Source organism: Amblyomma maculatum, chromosome 1 (genome assembly GCF_055883805.1).
Source record: "Amblyomma maculatum isolate TAMU_Amacu chromosome 1, ASM5588380v1, whole genome shotgun sequence".
Classification (NCBI taxonomy): Eukaryota; Metazoa; Arthropoda; class Arachnida; order Ixodida; family Ixodidae; genus Amblyomma; species Amblyomma maculatum.
This window is the reverse complement of record NC_139344.1, coordinates 365945198-365963506: the sequence shown is the minus strand read 5'-3', so window position 1 is coordinate 365963506 and position 18309 is coordinate 365945198. Positions and strand designations below refer to the sequence as shown.

At 45.1% G+C, this 18309-nt stretch overlaps 1 protein-coding gene across 3 annotated transcripts in view; it reads right to left on the bottom strand.

Moving 5' to 3' along the window:
* LOC146208028 (sodium-coupled monocarboxylate transporter 2-like) overlaps window positions 1-18309 on the bottom strand; it is a 58772-nt gene that overhangs the window by 30945 nt on the left and 9518 nt on the right. For all 3 annotated transcript variants that reach the window (XM_084591710.1, XM_084591713.1, XM_084591712.1), the window contains exon 2: window positions 2704-3101. In XM_084591710.1, the coding sequence (XP_084447836.1) occupies window positions 2704-3036 (333 nt within the window). In that variant the 5' untranslated portion in view covers window positions 3037-3101. The remainder of the gene's footprint in view (window positions 1-2703; window positions 3102-18309) is intronic.

The window sequence follows — 18309 nt, the reverse complement described above, 5'->3', positions numbered from 1 at the left end:
ACAGCGTTTACAGGGTATCTTCTCAAAGACATTATCTATGCTGGTCCCACGTTTGGGGGGGGGGGGGGGGGGGGAGGGGGGAGGGGTGCTGCTTACAGTCTCAAGACAAGGATATGGATGAAAGCCAGTTGGTGACCCATTACCAGAAATTGTTGCGCTAGAAAAAAAAAGCAATACACTCAGGAACTAGTTGACACCGAGACACTGACCTTCAGTGGATAATTTTTAGATGTAGCTTCGATTTATACACGGTTTTTCAACAAAATAACACTTAAAAGGAATGAACGCCACTTACCACATTATGATTGCAAAGATCGCAACACTCCTTTTGTCAGGGTAACAGAAGGCGCGCTGACATGGCAGTAATGCCACTCTGGTTCATCGACACTGCATGGCAGCTGATGTTTCAACGGAGTCACACTGTACCGCACACTGTACAGCTCCATTGGGGCTTGGTTGTATTATACTCATTTATTCCCAACTTGATATCCCAGACAAATTTTCTCTACTCCTGGTATCTTCTTAAGTAAATTCCCCAGAAATCCCAAAAGTTCACGAGCCCATAAAATTAAATGCTTTCTTTCAAAGAACCGAACCGCAGAAGTCTTTAATACCTATTGAACATACAGGAAGGTCTTGTTGCACAACCTCTGATACCTTATTACGTCAATCAGGCATTGGGCTCAAGATGAAACATCAATGCATTGCATGCTGAGCGATTGCTGAAGTATTGACAGAATGCCTCAGTAATCTGCGATTTGCTGATGACATTGCCTTGCTAAGCAACTCGGGGGATGAACTGCAAATAATGATTGATGACCTAGACAGGAAAAGTAGAAAGGTAGGCTTGAAAATTAATATGCAGAAGACTAAGGTAATGTTCAACAGCCTCGAGAAGGAACAGCAGTTTACATTAGGTAGCGAAATACTGGAAGTAGTAGGCGATTATGTCTACTTAGGACAGGTAGTAACCGCAGATCCGGACCACGAAAAGGAAATAACAAGAAGAATACGATTGGGATGGAGCGCATTTGGCAAGCACTCGCAGATTATGACTAGCAGCTTACCCGTATCGCTCAAGAGGAAAGTATACAACAGTTGCATCTTGCCTGTACTCACCTATGGGGCTGAAACGTGGAGGCTAACCAAGAGAGTTCTACTTAAGTTGAGGACAACCCAGAGGGCTATGGAACGAAAAATGGTAGGGGTAACATTAAGAGATAGGAAGCGTGCAGAGTGGGTCAGAGAAATAACTCAAGTTACCGACATTCTAGTGGAAATTAAGAAGAAGATATGGACATGGGCAGGACATGACAGAGAGGATAACCGATGGTCGCTGAGGGTAACAAACTGGATTCCAATGGAAGGAAAGCGTAGCAGGGGGCGGCAGAAAGTTAGGTGGGCGGATGAGATTAAGAAGTTCGCAGGGTTCAAGTGGATGCAGCTAGCACAGAACCGGGTTAAGTGGAGAAATATGGGAGAGGCCTTCGCCCTGCAGTGGGTATAATTAGGCTGATGATGATGATGATGATGATGATGATGACAGGAATGTATTGTTGTTGGCTTCCGCTAAAGGAAAATAGTGCAGAAGAAGGTCGCTCCGGATAGTAAGTTTTCTCACTACACATTACATTGGGAAGCTGAATTCGCACTGTTGTCAAATCAGTGCATCTGTTTGTTCAGGTTCAGTTCTTTGCATAATCTCCTTGGCCTGCATCTAAAACATAATGCTATTTTTGAAATTTAAGAGGGCGTCAGGCGTTGGGGATCTTTGCATGACAAACCTGCCTTCTTCATTCGCAGTTATAAATATCTGTCATCACGTTTTTAAAAAGGGAGTTTCAGTTGGAAAATGTAAATTCATGTTTGGCAATTCCTAGTGTGGGAGTAGGTCTACATAGTCTGCGCAAATACCGGCATGCAGAGATGAATTCGAAGCCCAGAGCACAAATTCTTAGCAGTTTAATCTCCTGTTTCTGCATGGGTTCTTGGCTACCCTAATGAAAAAACCGCGTGAGTCACAATAACCTCATACAAGTTCTCATACTAAACTGATGCTAAACTGGTACAAATCTCTTATCATCTCATACAAATCTCATTCAACCTATGAGAATTATATGAGATCGAATGAAATTTTTATGAGTTTACTATGAAAAATCTGTATGAGGTTATTGTGACTCATACGGCCTTTTTCACTAGGGTAAGTACCCCGACCGGTTAGTTTTGGAACCAAAGTCATTAATATATGAGTTATGGACAGCAGCCTTGCAGAGGCTCAGGCCACCTTTTGCGCAGTCTTCCAAGTGTCGCAATTGAAAATGCACTGCACCAGATGATCCCCGAGACGTTTCGGTATTGGTCGTATGCTTCATAAATATGACCATAAAATACAGTGTTTCATTACGTGCGCTCGGTGGTGAAAATCGGTTATGAATTAGACACGACGCTTGCTCATGAGCGGCAGACTCACACGCACCTAGCAGTGCAGTATGGTGACTGCCGAGATGGTATGCGCTTACAATGTTTTTTTCGGTTTCTCTGATAAACTCTGCTAGAGTGCTAAATGTTTAATAGACGTGCATGGAGATGCATCTATCTGGGAAATGCATGTATTTGGAGCCAAAACTGACAACTTCAATTTTTCTATAGCACCATCTAGTATTGCAGTCGCTTGTAACAGCAAAGAGCGAGAACGACGCTTACCTCGAACACTGATGTCACGCGTAGTTCGTACAAGACTGGCAGGAACAGCCAAGATGCTATTGGAGCAGCAGCAGCCAAGCTGAGGCAGACCCACGTGAAGTGGAAGCCGTACGCGTAGAAGTGCCCAGTTAGGCCTACCAAACCGGTCGAAGAAATCAGGCTGGCAACCACAGACGCAGCCAGAGGGAGGGCTCGCAGAGCTCTGTTCCCAAGGAACATCTCGACCGGGGTGTTTCCGGAACGCCATTTTCCGGGTAACGAAAAGTAAAGGCCCAGTCCGAGATTCAGTGCCATCAAGACTCCAAACAATGCGTATTCCACGACAATCATCATTTTGTGACGTTGCACCTCCTTTTAATGCCCTTGAAGACACTGTTCTAAAATGCTCCACGGTAGACCTGCAAGCAAGGGATATACAGTAGCGTTGGTGCGACTCTGGGATGAGGCAGGAAAAAAAAGTACCCATTCCGTTAAAAAGAAATCAAAGCCGAGACAGCCATATTATGCCATGTTTAGATGACATTTTCTCTGCTTTCCTCTCACAATGTTTGACTCAGTGTATTTGGAAACTGCGTTGTAGCAATCTTCTTTCAGCTTTTAGTGTTGCCAAAGATGTTTCCTTACCATCGCATTACACATCGATCACCGGTGATCGATGGTTGAAAATACATTTTAGTGTTGCTGGGGTCATTGCATGCATGCTGCACCGAATACAGTGGAATACCACTTGAACGAAGTCACTTAAACAAAGTATTCAGTTATACGAACGTTATTAAATCCCCTCACCGAAGATCTACTGAACGCTATACAGACGACCTTCACTTTAACGAAATCAGTTATCGCTCATTTCAGTACTACGAACATTTTCTGCGACATCATTCTATATCTCCCCACATCATATTCAGCACTTCAACATGCACAGCTCGCACGTTTTGTGGCACATTTTTACGTTGACAACCACATTCCATTACCGCGTGACTAAAAGTGGCCGTCATTTAGCTTAAAACTGAATTGGCTTGTAGCCAGTCGAATCCATATCTGGCTATGCACACCTTGTCGGCTCCACAGTCACAGCCAGCCACAATGAGAGCATCAGCCCTGTTGGGCTTATAACTTCAAAAAAGGCGTACGTACGCATGTAAGTTAACCATGATTTGCTGAAGCAGTGATCTGCTTGGAGAAAATGAGGGCCTTTGCTGCCCAGCAGACCGTTGTGCCGGACAAGGTTAACGGGAGCTTGCACACACTGAGCGATTTTAAGAACACTGCAGGGCTAAGTTCTAAAGGGTTGCAAGAGGTTACTGCATTCTTTGCTAGTAAATGAGCGTAGTTACAAAAGGTTTATACATTATTCGGACACCTAATATTCTTTGATGCTAATAGAATCAACCTTGCTCGCGCTTATTTCAATTTAGTGCACTTTCATTTTAATACATTTTAATAGACCTTTTACTGAGGCTCATTGAAGTTCGTTTAAGGGAAGTTTCACTGTAGTAGGTTCTTCAGACAATATTTCGTTTCTATGCCAGTTCTCGAGGGGATCGTACGCCAGGCTGATGCAGAAGGCAACATCTAAGTTCTTTTTCTCTTGTGGGGAGGGGCAACAAGCAAAGCTGTTTCACGGTAGCACGGCCCTGGAAATATATTTAGAAGCAGTGAGATATTTACTCCGGGAATCGTGCTTTCCGTCAAATATATAGGGGCGAAAAGGCCCACCGCTCGCTCTTCACATGCTTCCCGGAGGTGGTTAGAGTATACATGCCACATTTCATGCTGTTCGTAGCTAGCACAGCATATTATAGGTTACAAAAAGCAAATGTTTTAGTTGCATAACGTAGTCCAAATGTGCACACGCTCTTGACCACGAAATGTAGGTAAGAAAAATGTTTAGGCAACATGAAATCAGAATTATGTCTTGCATCATGCTTTTAAATGAAGACCATACTAAAGCTCTGCTGCATTGGTCTCATGTCTCAACAAAAGCGACAGCTGCACTCAAAGAGCACGCAAAGAAAAAAAAGACAATGTTCTGCACTCCGGCCGTCCAGTAAAAATTAACTGTTTGGGACAGACGTCTGTCTCCCAGTGCGAGTGACCGGCAAGCCGATTGCGCAATCCTTCAGCGGGTGGCCTGAGAAGGTACGTATAGTGGCGTACATTTACTCCAACTTTCCTGTAAATTGATATTTTGGATACATTTAGTATTTGCATGCCGAAATCGCTTTTCGAACAACCTGAATGCTGTTATCCCTTTTAATTTGAGTCTTTTCTCATCCATTTACAGCTCAAATGCATAGTAACGAGCAACGTATTTTAGAGATATGGCGAAGAATTGTAATGCATTATTCTCTTCTGTCTGCACTACTGTTATGATTTTGTTTCCCAATCAGGAAGCTACTATATGGCGAAACATGCAAAGCCTGCACGTTACCAAACTCAAACCGACACAATAAGATTTGGCTCGCGCCATACCACGCAAATGCATGTCCGGCCTGCGGAGAGATGTCCGACATCCTCCACATGGTTTGGAACTTCCCCGAAAAATGTAATTCATAAGGTTTACAGAAACTTAACCATAAGCAGTGGGAGGCGAAGCTGGCTCACACTGAGTTCCCCCTTCAGCTCAAGCTGATGGTTCAGGCCTAAAGGGCCGTGCCTAGATGAACCTCCTCCGTAATTACAGTATATAAATAAAGTTTGTTCTTTCTCTCTCTCTCTCTCTCTCGGTCGGTATGTGCACATTCGAACCTGTTGAATGTTTTGTGTGTGCAGGTGGGCTGGTTGCACCGTTCTATATAGCTCATAGGGCTTCCTATTTTATCGAGTGCTATATTGCCTTTTTTAAGCATACTTTTGGAGGATTACAAGATGCTTTTGCTTGGGAATGTCAAGATTTCTGGCTAATCTAACGTTTATAGGATTCCGGCGTTGCTTTATATATTTGCCATGTATATGCTTTTTGACGTACATAATCTTACATGCGGAATGGGGCATGCCTGGAGACAAGCGGTCTGTTTATAGATACTGTGGTAGGCCCGAAGACGTCTGTACCAGGATAAAGTATGCTACCATGCACCGTTGTAATAAAGGCAACCTCTCACGAATATCATTGTATCAGACCTGTCAGAAGGAAAGTTCACATAATACTGTGCGGTGTTTTCCTATATACGAAGGTGTGAAATACCATGGCCTGACTGTAATCAATCCCACCGACCATCTTGGCTCAAGTAAATGTTCGCGTTTCGTTTAGAAACACTGTAGTGGCACCAGAGCCGTGATGCTGTTGCACGGAGTGAAAAGCTCTTAGGAGGCGCGACTGCAGTCCCGGCCTGGGCGACCAGAATAAGTCATATTGTAAAAGGGTGAGGATCGACGGTTTTCTTCGCGCATGGAAAATGGCATAGCTGCGATGTGCCTGAGGAGCACCCTTTCGTAGCGGATACGCATGAAGACAAAACAGCGGGAGAATTTTTTAGCGGGGCGTTACAAAGAAACTTTCATATTTGGTTTTCCAGAGCGTGTTGGCTTACAAAACCGGTACGAATATAGAATGCCTGCAAAAAGTGGATGGCTAAGCGGATGTAGAGGTCGATATTCTAGCCGCCTGTCCATTCCTGGTGACGAGCTGAGCCTTCAAAGTGCACTGCTTTCCGTGTGGAGAGGTCGAATGCCACAAAAAGACGAGCCCAGCGGAATCCTCACCTCAACCTGCATCTTAAGGTACAAGGGAATTCCGATAGCAAGATACCGAAACCCAGTTATTTTTTAAATTCAGACTTTTTTATGCTACTTGTGCCACGAAACTACCAAAAAGAGGACATACGCATTAAAATAATCGAAAAATCACTTTTTGACTTGGCCATTTAGAGCTACGCATATAAAATAAAACTTGGGCATGGAACAAAGAACGACACGAAACACAGGTGCACAAATATACAGACAGCCTGTTTTTCCCGCCGATAATGTTTAGAAATTGTGTATTGAGGCTCGTTTTCTTACATCTGGGTTCATTTCTGGGTCTCCCTGACTCAAGGTCGGGGGGATAGCGACACTTTCGGTAATGAAGCAAACTCGGAATACGGACACTGAAATAGCGCTCATTATTCACGAATTGTAGATGAAGGAGTATTTCTCCATTTCCGTAGCACAGACCAAAACCCGCTTTCGAATAAAAAATTTACAAGTGAAGGAACTGAAAAAATACAAACCCCAGAGAAACCCTCAATCTCCATAAAAGAAGCACAGCCTTGCACAGGCTGCTCTTGAACCGCTCGCGACTTCTCCGCCGGCCACAAAACAAGAACGGCTACCTTAACGTGCCGCCGTTTTTTCAACTGTACCGGATGCTATGCTTGCCCACGTTGCTGAAACCTTCCGAGTTCGGAAAATGCGAAGCATGGTGGTGGACAGGTAATAGACATTAATTTTTCCGGGAAATTTTTAAGAGCGATCCAAATGATCACCATTAGAAGCAGTAAAGCAGAAGTTGAACGGCATCACTTCAGGGGAATAATGGGAGCGCTGTGAGGTTCTGCGCCGTGCCAGCAACGAAGCGGAAGTCGTTAGCGCAGTTTTATATCCCGTGAAATGGTTTCTAGCTATAGAGCATAAAGCCTATTTCTGTGCTGAAAGCGCACTTTGTACGATACGCAGAACCACACAAAGGCCTCAGCAGACAGGAGGCAGTCGCCTGGAGGAACATACAGGCTAGGGCATTCCCAAACTTAGCAAAGTACCAGAAAATATGGCCCGCAAAAATTCAAAAATAACACATGCACTGCATGCGGGGAAGTCTCGGACATCCTGCATATCATATGGAACTGCAAAGGGCAATTAGAGAAATATAAAGCTGGAGAACTCAGCCAAGCAGAGTAGGAGGCGGAGCTGGCCCACAGGGGTCTCTCTGAGCAGCGCAGCCTGCTCACCAGGGTCTGGGAAGTAGTCCCACCCAATGGTATCCTGGACTAAGGAAATCATCGACGCAATTCCTTTAGCCATAGTTTACTCTCTCTGTCTCTCTCTCTCTCTCTTCAGTGCAGCGGGATGACCGAAAATGAAAGAAGCCTCTTTTACAGATTCCAAGTCTAGCATAGAACCTATCCCCCTGAACACGACCCCAGCTATATATGTCCAACCTGTTAAGCCTCGTTTTTTTTTCGAGACATATTTGCATGTGGTGGTGAAGATACCAAGGGAATAAAAGAACAGATAGGCATAGTCATAGTCGCCCCGAAATCAACTACTTTTTGGGGCTGACTTACGTCCGCAAAAGAAATATGTAAACCGGTGGCAGTGATAGCAGTAAACATGCTCGCTTGTTTTTGATCACGAATGCCTAATGCATCTGCCAGAGCTTAATTGAATATCCGCGAAGAAACATCTATAGATAAAGCCGCAAAGGTGACTAGAACAACCTAATACAATATCAAATCAGATGCGAGTGACCACTGGAATCATACGAGATACATCTCGTTGCATCTTGCATGACAACGAATATGTTAAACCACGTCTCATCGACACTGAGCGTCAATAAACAAAGAACACAAGTTCTGTATGTGCTATAGGGCCGCAGGCCAGCGGTTTGCTAGCGGCAAAAAATGATTGCGATGTTTCGAAGACAATATGGATTTCTGCCATCTGTTATGGCGCACCATGAATCATGCAGTGGGCACTTCCAAGTTTTAAGCGAAAATAACGCCACTGGAAAGATTCTTCACTAGTCACGAGTCAACACCGCACTGGTGAAACATGGGATGGTCAGGTAATGTTTAATGAGATGCACGCGGCGGTTGTACTTTTATCTATTTGATATTGTGAACTGCTAGACTGCGGAGAATGAAGTAGAATAAAAAATGTAACCAAAAGGTTTGTCATAGATTGCCCTGAAACCGGCGTATACGAGCAAAATTCTATAGCGCCGTATACAACGTTCATCATCATCAGCCTAACTATACCCACTGCAGGGCGAAAGCCTCTCCTATATTTCTCCACTTAACCCGGTCCTGTGCTAGCTGCATCCACTTGACCCCTGCGAACTTCTTAATCTCATCCGTCCACCTAACTTTCTGCCGCCCCCTGCTACGCTTTCCTTCCCTTGGAATCGAGTATGTTACCCTAAGCGACCATCGGTTATCCTCTCTTCGTACTACATGTCCTGCCCATGTCCATTTCTTCTTCTTAATTTCCAATAGAATGTCGGTAACTTACGCTATCAATAAACGTTTCATGTGGAGCGTCCAGTTTTTAGGCAGTGCGTAAAAAATTCCGAGTAGTGTATACAGTCATTCATTCTCGAAAGTTGGCTGTAGATATACTCTGTAATGTCTGCGCTTTATGACTTCTATCTTCCAACCAATAAGCATCAGGACGCCAAGCCCTGACACTGAAAAAAAAAAAGATATAATTATCTGACTGAAGAGAACATAAAAAGCACCAGGACGCGTTAGCACTTTCCGAAGCCGTGCCTACAGCAGCATATACAATTGTCTTTATCACTTCCTTAACTTAAATTATATCAGTGCAGCAACCCCCCCTCCCCCCCCTCCCCCGCTTGAACAAAAACGTTTTGGAATACTTGTTTCTCGCGGTCCCAGCGTCATTGAATCTAGGTGTCAAGGTAAGAATATTGCACGTGTTCATCTAGCTGCAAATGTCCTTCAACGAGCTCATTTGAAACACGCTAGAGTGACCTTAGTGAAGGAACAGCGCAAACGACGGGACTCAGAGACACCCGAGGAAACACAAACACAGGGCCTTGTGTTTGTGCTTCCTCGTGTCTTTGTGTCCCCTCCTTTGCACTGTTCCTTCTCCATGCAAAACCGACTGTCACCCGTTAATAATTAAGGGGGTATTATTAACGATGCGCCCTTAACGGTGCGCACACTCCCAGACACCCTTAGAGTGAGTGGGGGTAGTTGTTCCGGTCGCGAAGGAGATGCCCTCGACCTGCGTGGCAAGCTCAGCCGGAATTCAACTACCTTGTAGTGACAGAAGGGGGTGGTCGTTTGGTGCCCAGCGGTCGCCGGTTCAAACCAGAGAAAGGATCGGAGTCAGAAGTAACAAACAAAACACAATTTATGCACAGCAAGAGACGATACAAAGGAATACACAAGATCACTTGAAATACATAGACGAGAGGTTCACAGAATACAAACGCTAAGCATGCAATTACACAGGTATCCAATAACGTAGAGGCTTTACAACAGATGAAACACGAGAGAGTACATAAACAAACACCAAATTGTTCACCGGGCACTGTTGCAGTCCGACGCCTCAAGAGTCACGATGTGGCCGCCATACGAGACGAGCGCCGCTCCCTTGAAAGTCCGTGGGCTTGCCAGCAGCGGGTGATCCCCGGGAGTCCAGCCGAAGCGCGAGCACGTCGCAAAACACTTGACGAGCTGACTGACTCGCTGACTGACTGACTCCTCAAACGGCGCGGTCTCTTTAAATAGGGCGCGCCGCGTCTGTTTGTTAGCACGCGTCAAAGCTAGCGCGCACACACACATAGCTTCGCTGGTTATAGCTCCCTCTTCTCCTCCCGTTGAGCCGCGCGTCGTCATTGGCCAGGTCCCATAGAAAGTTCTCGAAGGGCCTGGCACATTCCTGGCCGATGAACCACCGTCCTCCCCGGGCAATGGGAAAGAGGGTGACGCAACGCGTACAAAGCTACGCGCTCTCCCGCTCGGGGAAGGGGCTTTTCTCTCCATGCTCTCCACGCGACGCCGCGCGGGCCTCGCGCCGTGCCGGCTTGACTAAAATGGGCGCGATTTCGTGACACCGACTACCCCACGAACTCACACTTAGAGTGGTCTGTCACATGATATATGATATTAATCTGCACCCCAAATAAACTCTGTAGTGCGCTGGACCGCCAAGCGCTGCAATTCGAAATTACATTTGCTCCCTTATTATGAACTCGCGTTTTAGCACAAGATAGGTGACGGTAACATAACATATTATTCAAGGAATGCTGGCTGTGCAGCAGAATACTTCGCCAAGCAAGGACGGAATTGCTTGCCAACTCAAACGCGCGTTGTCCGTGGAAACGTGACGAGAGCGGCATCTGTTGGCAGTCGGAGGAAGCAGGCAGCACCCGTGACTTTTTCTGGTCGCGAAAGTGGGCTGACTTTCTGATCACAAAGACTTCCTAGACCGTGCGCGGCTGCGGTCGCACCAAGACTTCGCGGGAGGCGGCAATCGCCTCAATTTTGAAGACCATAAAAATATGTGCGCTTCATGCGTCCATTCTGTTTCTAGCTTAGGTTTTCCTTTTGGCCATTGATGCCACAAGTTCGAGCTTCCAGAGTAGTGCGCGTGCATCGAGACCTGAACCTCAGGAACGGATCACGCTCTAAAAAATTTAATATTGCGAAAACAATGAGGCAGATTGGACTGAAAAATTTGATATAACTTAATTCTGAGTGTGTAATGGGATCTAGTTTTCCATATTAGTTATTACGTGCGACATATTTACATGTGCCTGAGAAACTGCTTTGTTTGTAGTAGACTTTTTCTACCCATTAAACAGAAGTGATTCTGATGGGAATGTTACGTATTTCCATTTTGATTCTGCCAGCGAAACCAGGCAACCTCAGCCAGAAATGTCGATTAGGTTAGTTTTTTTACCTGTTTTTGTTCATAAAGGCGGCTCATGCCATGTCTTGACATTACGGATGACGTTTCTTGGATCTGTAGTGTCTCGACATGAAATGCTTAATTTCAGAAGCTTAGGGAATTCCGACCAGGTGCAATTCTGTCATCGCCTTTGGATTGACACCACTTAAAAGCCCGAAGCACTGGATGAAAGGACGTTAAACGTGTGGTTATATTGGGAAACGCCTTTAACATCAATTTATGTTTGTACAAAGAGGATATTTTGAAATGAAATCATTCTGCTGCTGTTAAAGTAGTTTTATATTTGTTTATTTTTAATATGTAGATTAGTAGAAATGTTAATAGGAATACAATTGTGGACAGTTTTCATTTCGTTGTCTTGTGCAGTGTGGCAAACATACTCATGTACTCTCTCGCCGCGAGCTGCCAATCCCCCCTCCCCTTCGCCTTCGCGCTCCCCGGACCGGCTGTGAGGCCGCGGAAAGAGGGCCGAAAGTCGCGATGGTGGCGGCCCCTTCCACTCTATACTGGGAAACCCCATAAAATTGAGGTCCGCCTGCGAGCCATTGTTGCTGAAAAAGAAACTTTGTAAATAATAAACGGGACTAGCTTTATAGCAACCTGTAAACTATAGTTGGAAGTACTCTTTTCGTGCATTTTTTTTGTTGATCTCGAATTTATATATGGTCATCGATGGCACCTGTCCCCTGTGGTATTTATTTGGCAATGCTTGATATCCTGACGAACAAGGATTACCACTCTAGCCAAACGAGCGATGTGGTGAAACATACTGAATGGAAAACATCGCAAAAGACAAACACCAAAGCAGAGAACCACAAGATGGGCGCTGCTCACAACTGAAAGTTTATTCAACGACGGAACACAATATATAGAATAAACTTTCCCGTCCTTTGAATAAACTTTCAGTCGTGAGCAGCGTTCGTTTTGTGGTTTTCTGCTTTGCTGTTTGTCTTTGGCGCTGTTTACCATTCAAGGATTACCACATTTTAGGTTGTGCGTGCCCTCGAATATGTGGCTGAATATTTTTGGCTACTTTCCTGACCCGAGAAGACAACCTGGAGGACGTTGTGACAAACTTTTTAGCCTATACTTATATCATCGTCCCGCGGCTTTACTTGCACCCACGATTTCGATACTGGCTGTAGACATGAGTACCTTCACTAGCTGAAGACCGAATATGCGTCTCAACACGTTTCGTTCATATGATCCAAGAACTAATAGGCCCAATTGCCGCCTAGAAAGGCATACTCGAAGCCCGTTACACGTGCCAACGTATTCTCAATCTGCCATTCTGCCCTAGAAAAATAATGCAGCCGTGCCAACGTATTCTCAATCTGCCATTCTGCCCTTGAAAAATAACGCAGCCATTAAATACAGACAGTCTTCAACCAGCAAGTACAGCGCGTCTGTCCTGCAGGTTATTCCCACCGTGAGGTCACCACATCATGTGGATGCTTAATAAAGAAGCTAAATGGAGCAAACCGAAGAATGAGAATGTTAAGAAAAAGCTGTTGGGTGTGATACCTCGCATTCACCAAGTTTCTTACAGCATCAAAAAAGAGGTACGAATCAGTGTGGCTTCCTCGGTACTGATTCAGCTGAGCAGCATTTCTCCGTTGGCGTCAACGGGATGAAAAGTAGCCATCAGTATAACACGAGTTACGAAACAAAAGCTTCCCGAGTACGTTGCAGGCCCTGTCTAAAAATACCCCTTACACGCGACAGATTTTATATCGAGCAAGATTGTCAATGTTTTAACGAATGAGCCAGGAAACATGCCTTGCCTAGGACCATCTAGCACGCCGTTGCAAGAACTGTGAATGCAAGGGTAAGGGAAAGTAACAAAGTACCTTACGCACCGGGTTTGCGAAACACTACCTTTTTGTAACAAACTGGATTTCAACTGAAGGAAAGCGTAGCAGGGGGCGGCAGAAAGTTAGCTGGGCGGATGAGGTTAAGAAGCTCGCAGGGTTCAAGTGGACGCAGCTAGCACAGAAAAAGGAATTGAAAGAAAAATATATGGGAGAGGCCTTCGCCCTACAGTGGATATAGTCAGGCTGATGATAATGATGAGGACCGTTTTGTCTAGATTCAAAGGTAAGATTCAATGGGAGGCCCTTGAAGCATGCAACAGTATAAAAAACTAATAAAAGAAGTATCAGCACTTCGCCTATATCGCTTTCATCGAATGAACTCTATGTTTTACAAAGACGTTTATACGTTTTCTGGAGTCTACCGTGTCCCAGTGTTGGTCGAATATTGTTTTACAGCCTCTGAGACAGAATTGTATGCATTTCTAAGCCAAAGGAAATGGGTTATTTGTTCCTATGTCACTTAGAGTTTCCCAGCCGTGCAGTTATATTTTTTTATCTGGGATATTCTGGGATATATTCCCACTGTGTTTATGAACCACTAGCTCGACTAGCTCCTGGAGTCTATATACGCCGCGTCGTTTCAGCGCGGATTTCTGAGCCATACTTGATACTCTAAAGCGCCGCAGTACATCTGAAAGGAAAGCTCCTGCGAAAATAGACTCAACACATGAGGATGCACAGGGCCAGTGTGATAGAATGGAAACGGAGCGAATACACAGTTTGCATGTGGCGCGCATGAAACGTGCCAACTTCGGTTTCGTGACCACAATAATATAAGAGATTTATCTTACCGTGATCCGCTGCCGTGATTAGTCATCGCGACCCTCTACCAAGAGTGGGCGGGGCGCACAAGCTGATTGGTCTCGACGCGGCAGGTCTATGTGCGACATACAGTATGTAGCGCCATCTATCGGCGCCGAGGGGATCTGGGCATGCGCTGTGGAACGCGTGGTGGCGGATCATGGTAGCGGATCGCGGTTTACGGTAAGCTAAATCTCTCTATAAGTCCTTGGCACGGACTCTATACTCGGCATGTAAATCCACAATTCAGTTATGTGTCTGCCTAGTGTTCGCAATCAATACAGAAGTCTCGCATGTAATAGTTTGCGTTGAAATGCAACCTGCCCGATTAAATAGAATTTCAGGCTATAAATCTCCTCTCTTCCGCGCGCCGCTGATCCTTCGCTAAGGTGAGGACATTCCGTACATCACAAGCACTTAATGAAAAACGACGCAGGCGAAAAGCCGCAAGTGAGGTACAGAAACAGCATGCCCTGTCCGACAGAGCGCAAAAAGCAATCCAGCCATGACCAATCTTGTTCACAGGGCCACAGCGCACTTTAAATATAATTTCTTCCATCGGTGTGTAGAAAGGCAATAACGCTTGCAAGGATTTCTACATTAACGCCCGAGATAAGTTCCACTAGCTCAAAAAACTCAGAACTGAGGAAAAAAAAACACTTGGGGCACTGACCTGTCCAAATAGGATACTTTTTCGAGTTGCCAACAGCCACTTTGTGCGCTCACGAGCTAATAACTCTCTGGTTTAAGCACTTAGTAAGCTTTCAATTGAGGGCCCCAAAGCAGCTGACAATGTGAGCTTTAATGCCGAAATGCGAATAGGCTTCATGCACGGTCTCGAATTTCGTTTCCTGTTCATCGCTATGATCAGCGTTCATACACTGAACTTGTACTGGTACACTCAACTTGATTTGTAGTACTCATAAAATGGAATTGCACTAGGAAGAAGAGGCATTTTCATTATATAACAAAAAAAGAAAACCTGGAGGCAGTCGCAGTACAGAACTTGTTCATTTTCTATATCCCGAATAGAGAGACACAAGTAATTGATTGGAAAGGCAGAGAAGTCGACCGAAAAGTTCGGTATCTGGACTGAATATTTGGCCCAGAGAAGGACACAAGGAAAACAAAGAAAATCTTGATGTATGACGATGTGGGGAGAGATGCATGAAAATATACACAGGCACAGTAACTGGCATAACAAGCGAGTCAAGTCTTTTCTCGCTCAATAAGCCGCGAAAAGCAAGCATTGCCCGTACAGCTTTCCTTTTTGTTCCACCAAGCAAATGGTAGTAAATCCTCCGAAAAAGGCGGGCTGTCAAAACGCTTCAAGAAGCGGCTAGCGTATCCTGTCGAGAGCATGCTTTGGTCACACCAATAACACATGCTCCACAGTCTCCGTTATGCCACAAGTTGAACATTCCGTGGAGCTCGTCTGTTCAATTCAATGTACGATTTTGCGCATGAAAGTCACGTTTAAAAGCAATCTGTGGAACAGGCATGCAGACGTGGAGAAATACGCGCGGAACAAAAAAAAAAAATGCATTTTCCGATCTGTCTTCTGAGAAACATGTTTCGGGCGTCTGGATGGGTCCAGTAGGCTGCTGCCGCACTCCACATACATTTCGGAAGAAAACACATGATGTCCGCTCTAGAAAAAAGGCATAAATGTTCGGAGGCAATTTGTTGTGTCGGTGTTTGCTTCAGATACGGCTTGCTCATTTCCGAGCATAAAGTATGCAGAGATCTATAGAAACACAATCATTTGCCCTTGGGCACAGGTGGGCGTAAGGAGTTAGTGATATTTGCCAGAGACCAGTTGGTGGGGTTGCTAAACTTCGAAACTTTGTACTGCAGTCTTTGATGCTGCGAATGTACCCACTATTGATGTGGAACCCAAAATATATAGCCAATCGGTTCCCGATGTCTGCCCCAAGCTCAGCAGCAGTAGCTGTAGAGTTATGGCAATGAGAAACTCGACAGTCGCCTAGCTAATATCAACACGGCTCCGGTCGATGCTTGTATTGACAATCACCCATTCTATAACGAGAGTTCAGATATTTTGAACTGATGCATGTCGAAGTTAGCTGCTTGAGACAATTAAATCATGTCATGGATTTGTTTTGTATGCCAGGAAAATGCAGGCACCGCAAATGTTGATTCATATATCTATGGCAGTTGGAGAGATTAAATAAGGGGAGGAGGAATGGGGGCATGCATGTCCTGACGGTATGTGAGATTGATGACAGCGGAATGCACGTGAAAAAACCACGTAGTGTCCTTCCGCTCTTCAAGGATTTTCATGAGTCGGGGGCAACAATGTTTTTTTTAAGCAAGCGCAATTAGGCGAGAAGTGGCTTATGTGGGAGGTATATTGATATTGGGTGGCCACGTTACTATCCTGTAGTGCTTCTGTTAAGCATGGATCGTGGCAAGACAAGGCACATGTTTAGTGCCTTATGGGTACGCTCCCTAACACTTAATTTGCGCCCCATTTGTTGCTAGCTATAAACGAAACAACATTCCAAAATAATGTGTCAGTGGCTTAGCTCTGCTATGCCTGGATATAGACCTTTTCACGACCCTTGAAGAAACCGGTTTGACTGGGCTGAGAACCAGGTATGGGGGGAGAATTCGCAGCTTTTTCCTGTGTTATGAGCACAGCCCAGTCTCCAATATGGCAGCGTCGTTTGGCCAATTTTGAAAAGGTCTACACGTAGCGCAAAGCATGCGCAGTAGCGCGCGGCGCAACTGTCGCAAACACGGCTTCGGCTTAAGGTCACGCGTCGGAGAGGAGCGCACGCCAACGGCGGCGGCGGCGGCGGCGGCGAGGAGCGCGTACACGCTGTGGAGAGAAGGCGACACACCTGCTCCTCTCATGACGTCACGCGACTCTCGCGCATGCGTATAACGGACGGCACACATTCGCGCGAAATTCTGCTCTGATCCGTATAGTGTAGTTTTGCTCTACAAAAATGTTCGGGGACACCTAAGCTCCGCATGAAGAGCATGTTGGAACAGCTTAGGTGACCAACGGACATATTAAACCCCCCTTTAATGAAGCCGTAATAATGTGAATAAAATAGGTCTAGAGTGGCTGACTCGGCATGCAACAGCACCGGAAAGTTTATACTTACTCCATCTTCCCTCCTCAAGTGAGCAACTCGAGTTGGAAGCTCGTACTAACTTTCTAATATGATGTGGTATTGTTAAATCAATAGTCAATAAGGTTATTTCCGGGTTAAACTGGAGGGTTTCCTGGCTAAAGGCTTCCCAGGGATCTCGACAGCATCCAGGAAACCCTTGCAAGCAGCACCACGTGCGTGGTGCAGGAAATTCTCAAATCAGTCATACATACAGTGGTCACATTCAATAAAAACTTCAATACATATGGACACTGACCAATAAGCCTTACACTAAGTGGCACAAAGCTAAAAACAATAAAACGGGTACTATTTTAAGAGAAAATCTTAACAACTGAGCAAACATTCAACAATCTACAAGAGGAGGCATAAAATCAGATTTCAACCAAATGTTTGCGCAGCTCAGCTATTGTGTATCCTGTTGTATTTTGATAAGTATTTATGACGTGGGGCGGGTTATAAGATAACACCTGTAATTTATAACCATTACGAAAACGTGGTATATTCGGTGTATTACTACTTTGTCCAAACTACAAACACCAAACAGTTGCCCAAACTATCGAACAATTAGTGGTGTTCATTCGAGCTGTCAGCTAACGCTATCGTGTCAAAAGTGGTGATTCTTTTCTCAACATTTTGATAAGTTTCGAGCGTGATAACCTGCAGTCAATAATTATTCTGTAGACTTTGGGGTTTGAAGACATCAATATCACACCTTGATGAAGAGTTATCGGGTTATCGGACCAACGAAAGCCGCTCACAATTAACAGGAACAGTTGGATAAACAGCAATCGTTTCTACAAACTATACTAGTCTTACCAGCACCATTTTCTCCATAACGTTTCAAGCCCAGCTTGCTACGGAAACTGGTGGATATAGCATACACTCGTAAACAGGCTTTCCAGGCAAGAGAAATCGGGAGGTTCATCTTCCAGTATTATGAAACCGTACATAAAGCCCATGTCATTGAAGTAATTATGCTTCGCAGTTCGACCCCTTTGCCAGAAAGAGTGGTGTGTCCGACAAAGGTGGAGCAGAAAGTCCGAAATGAAAGGTACTGCCGGGATGTGCCTTCCACCACTTTAGGTAGAATGAAAAGAAGAAGACAGTTTGCACGGTATGAAGAACTGAACAAGGGTAAATGGGGTACG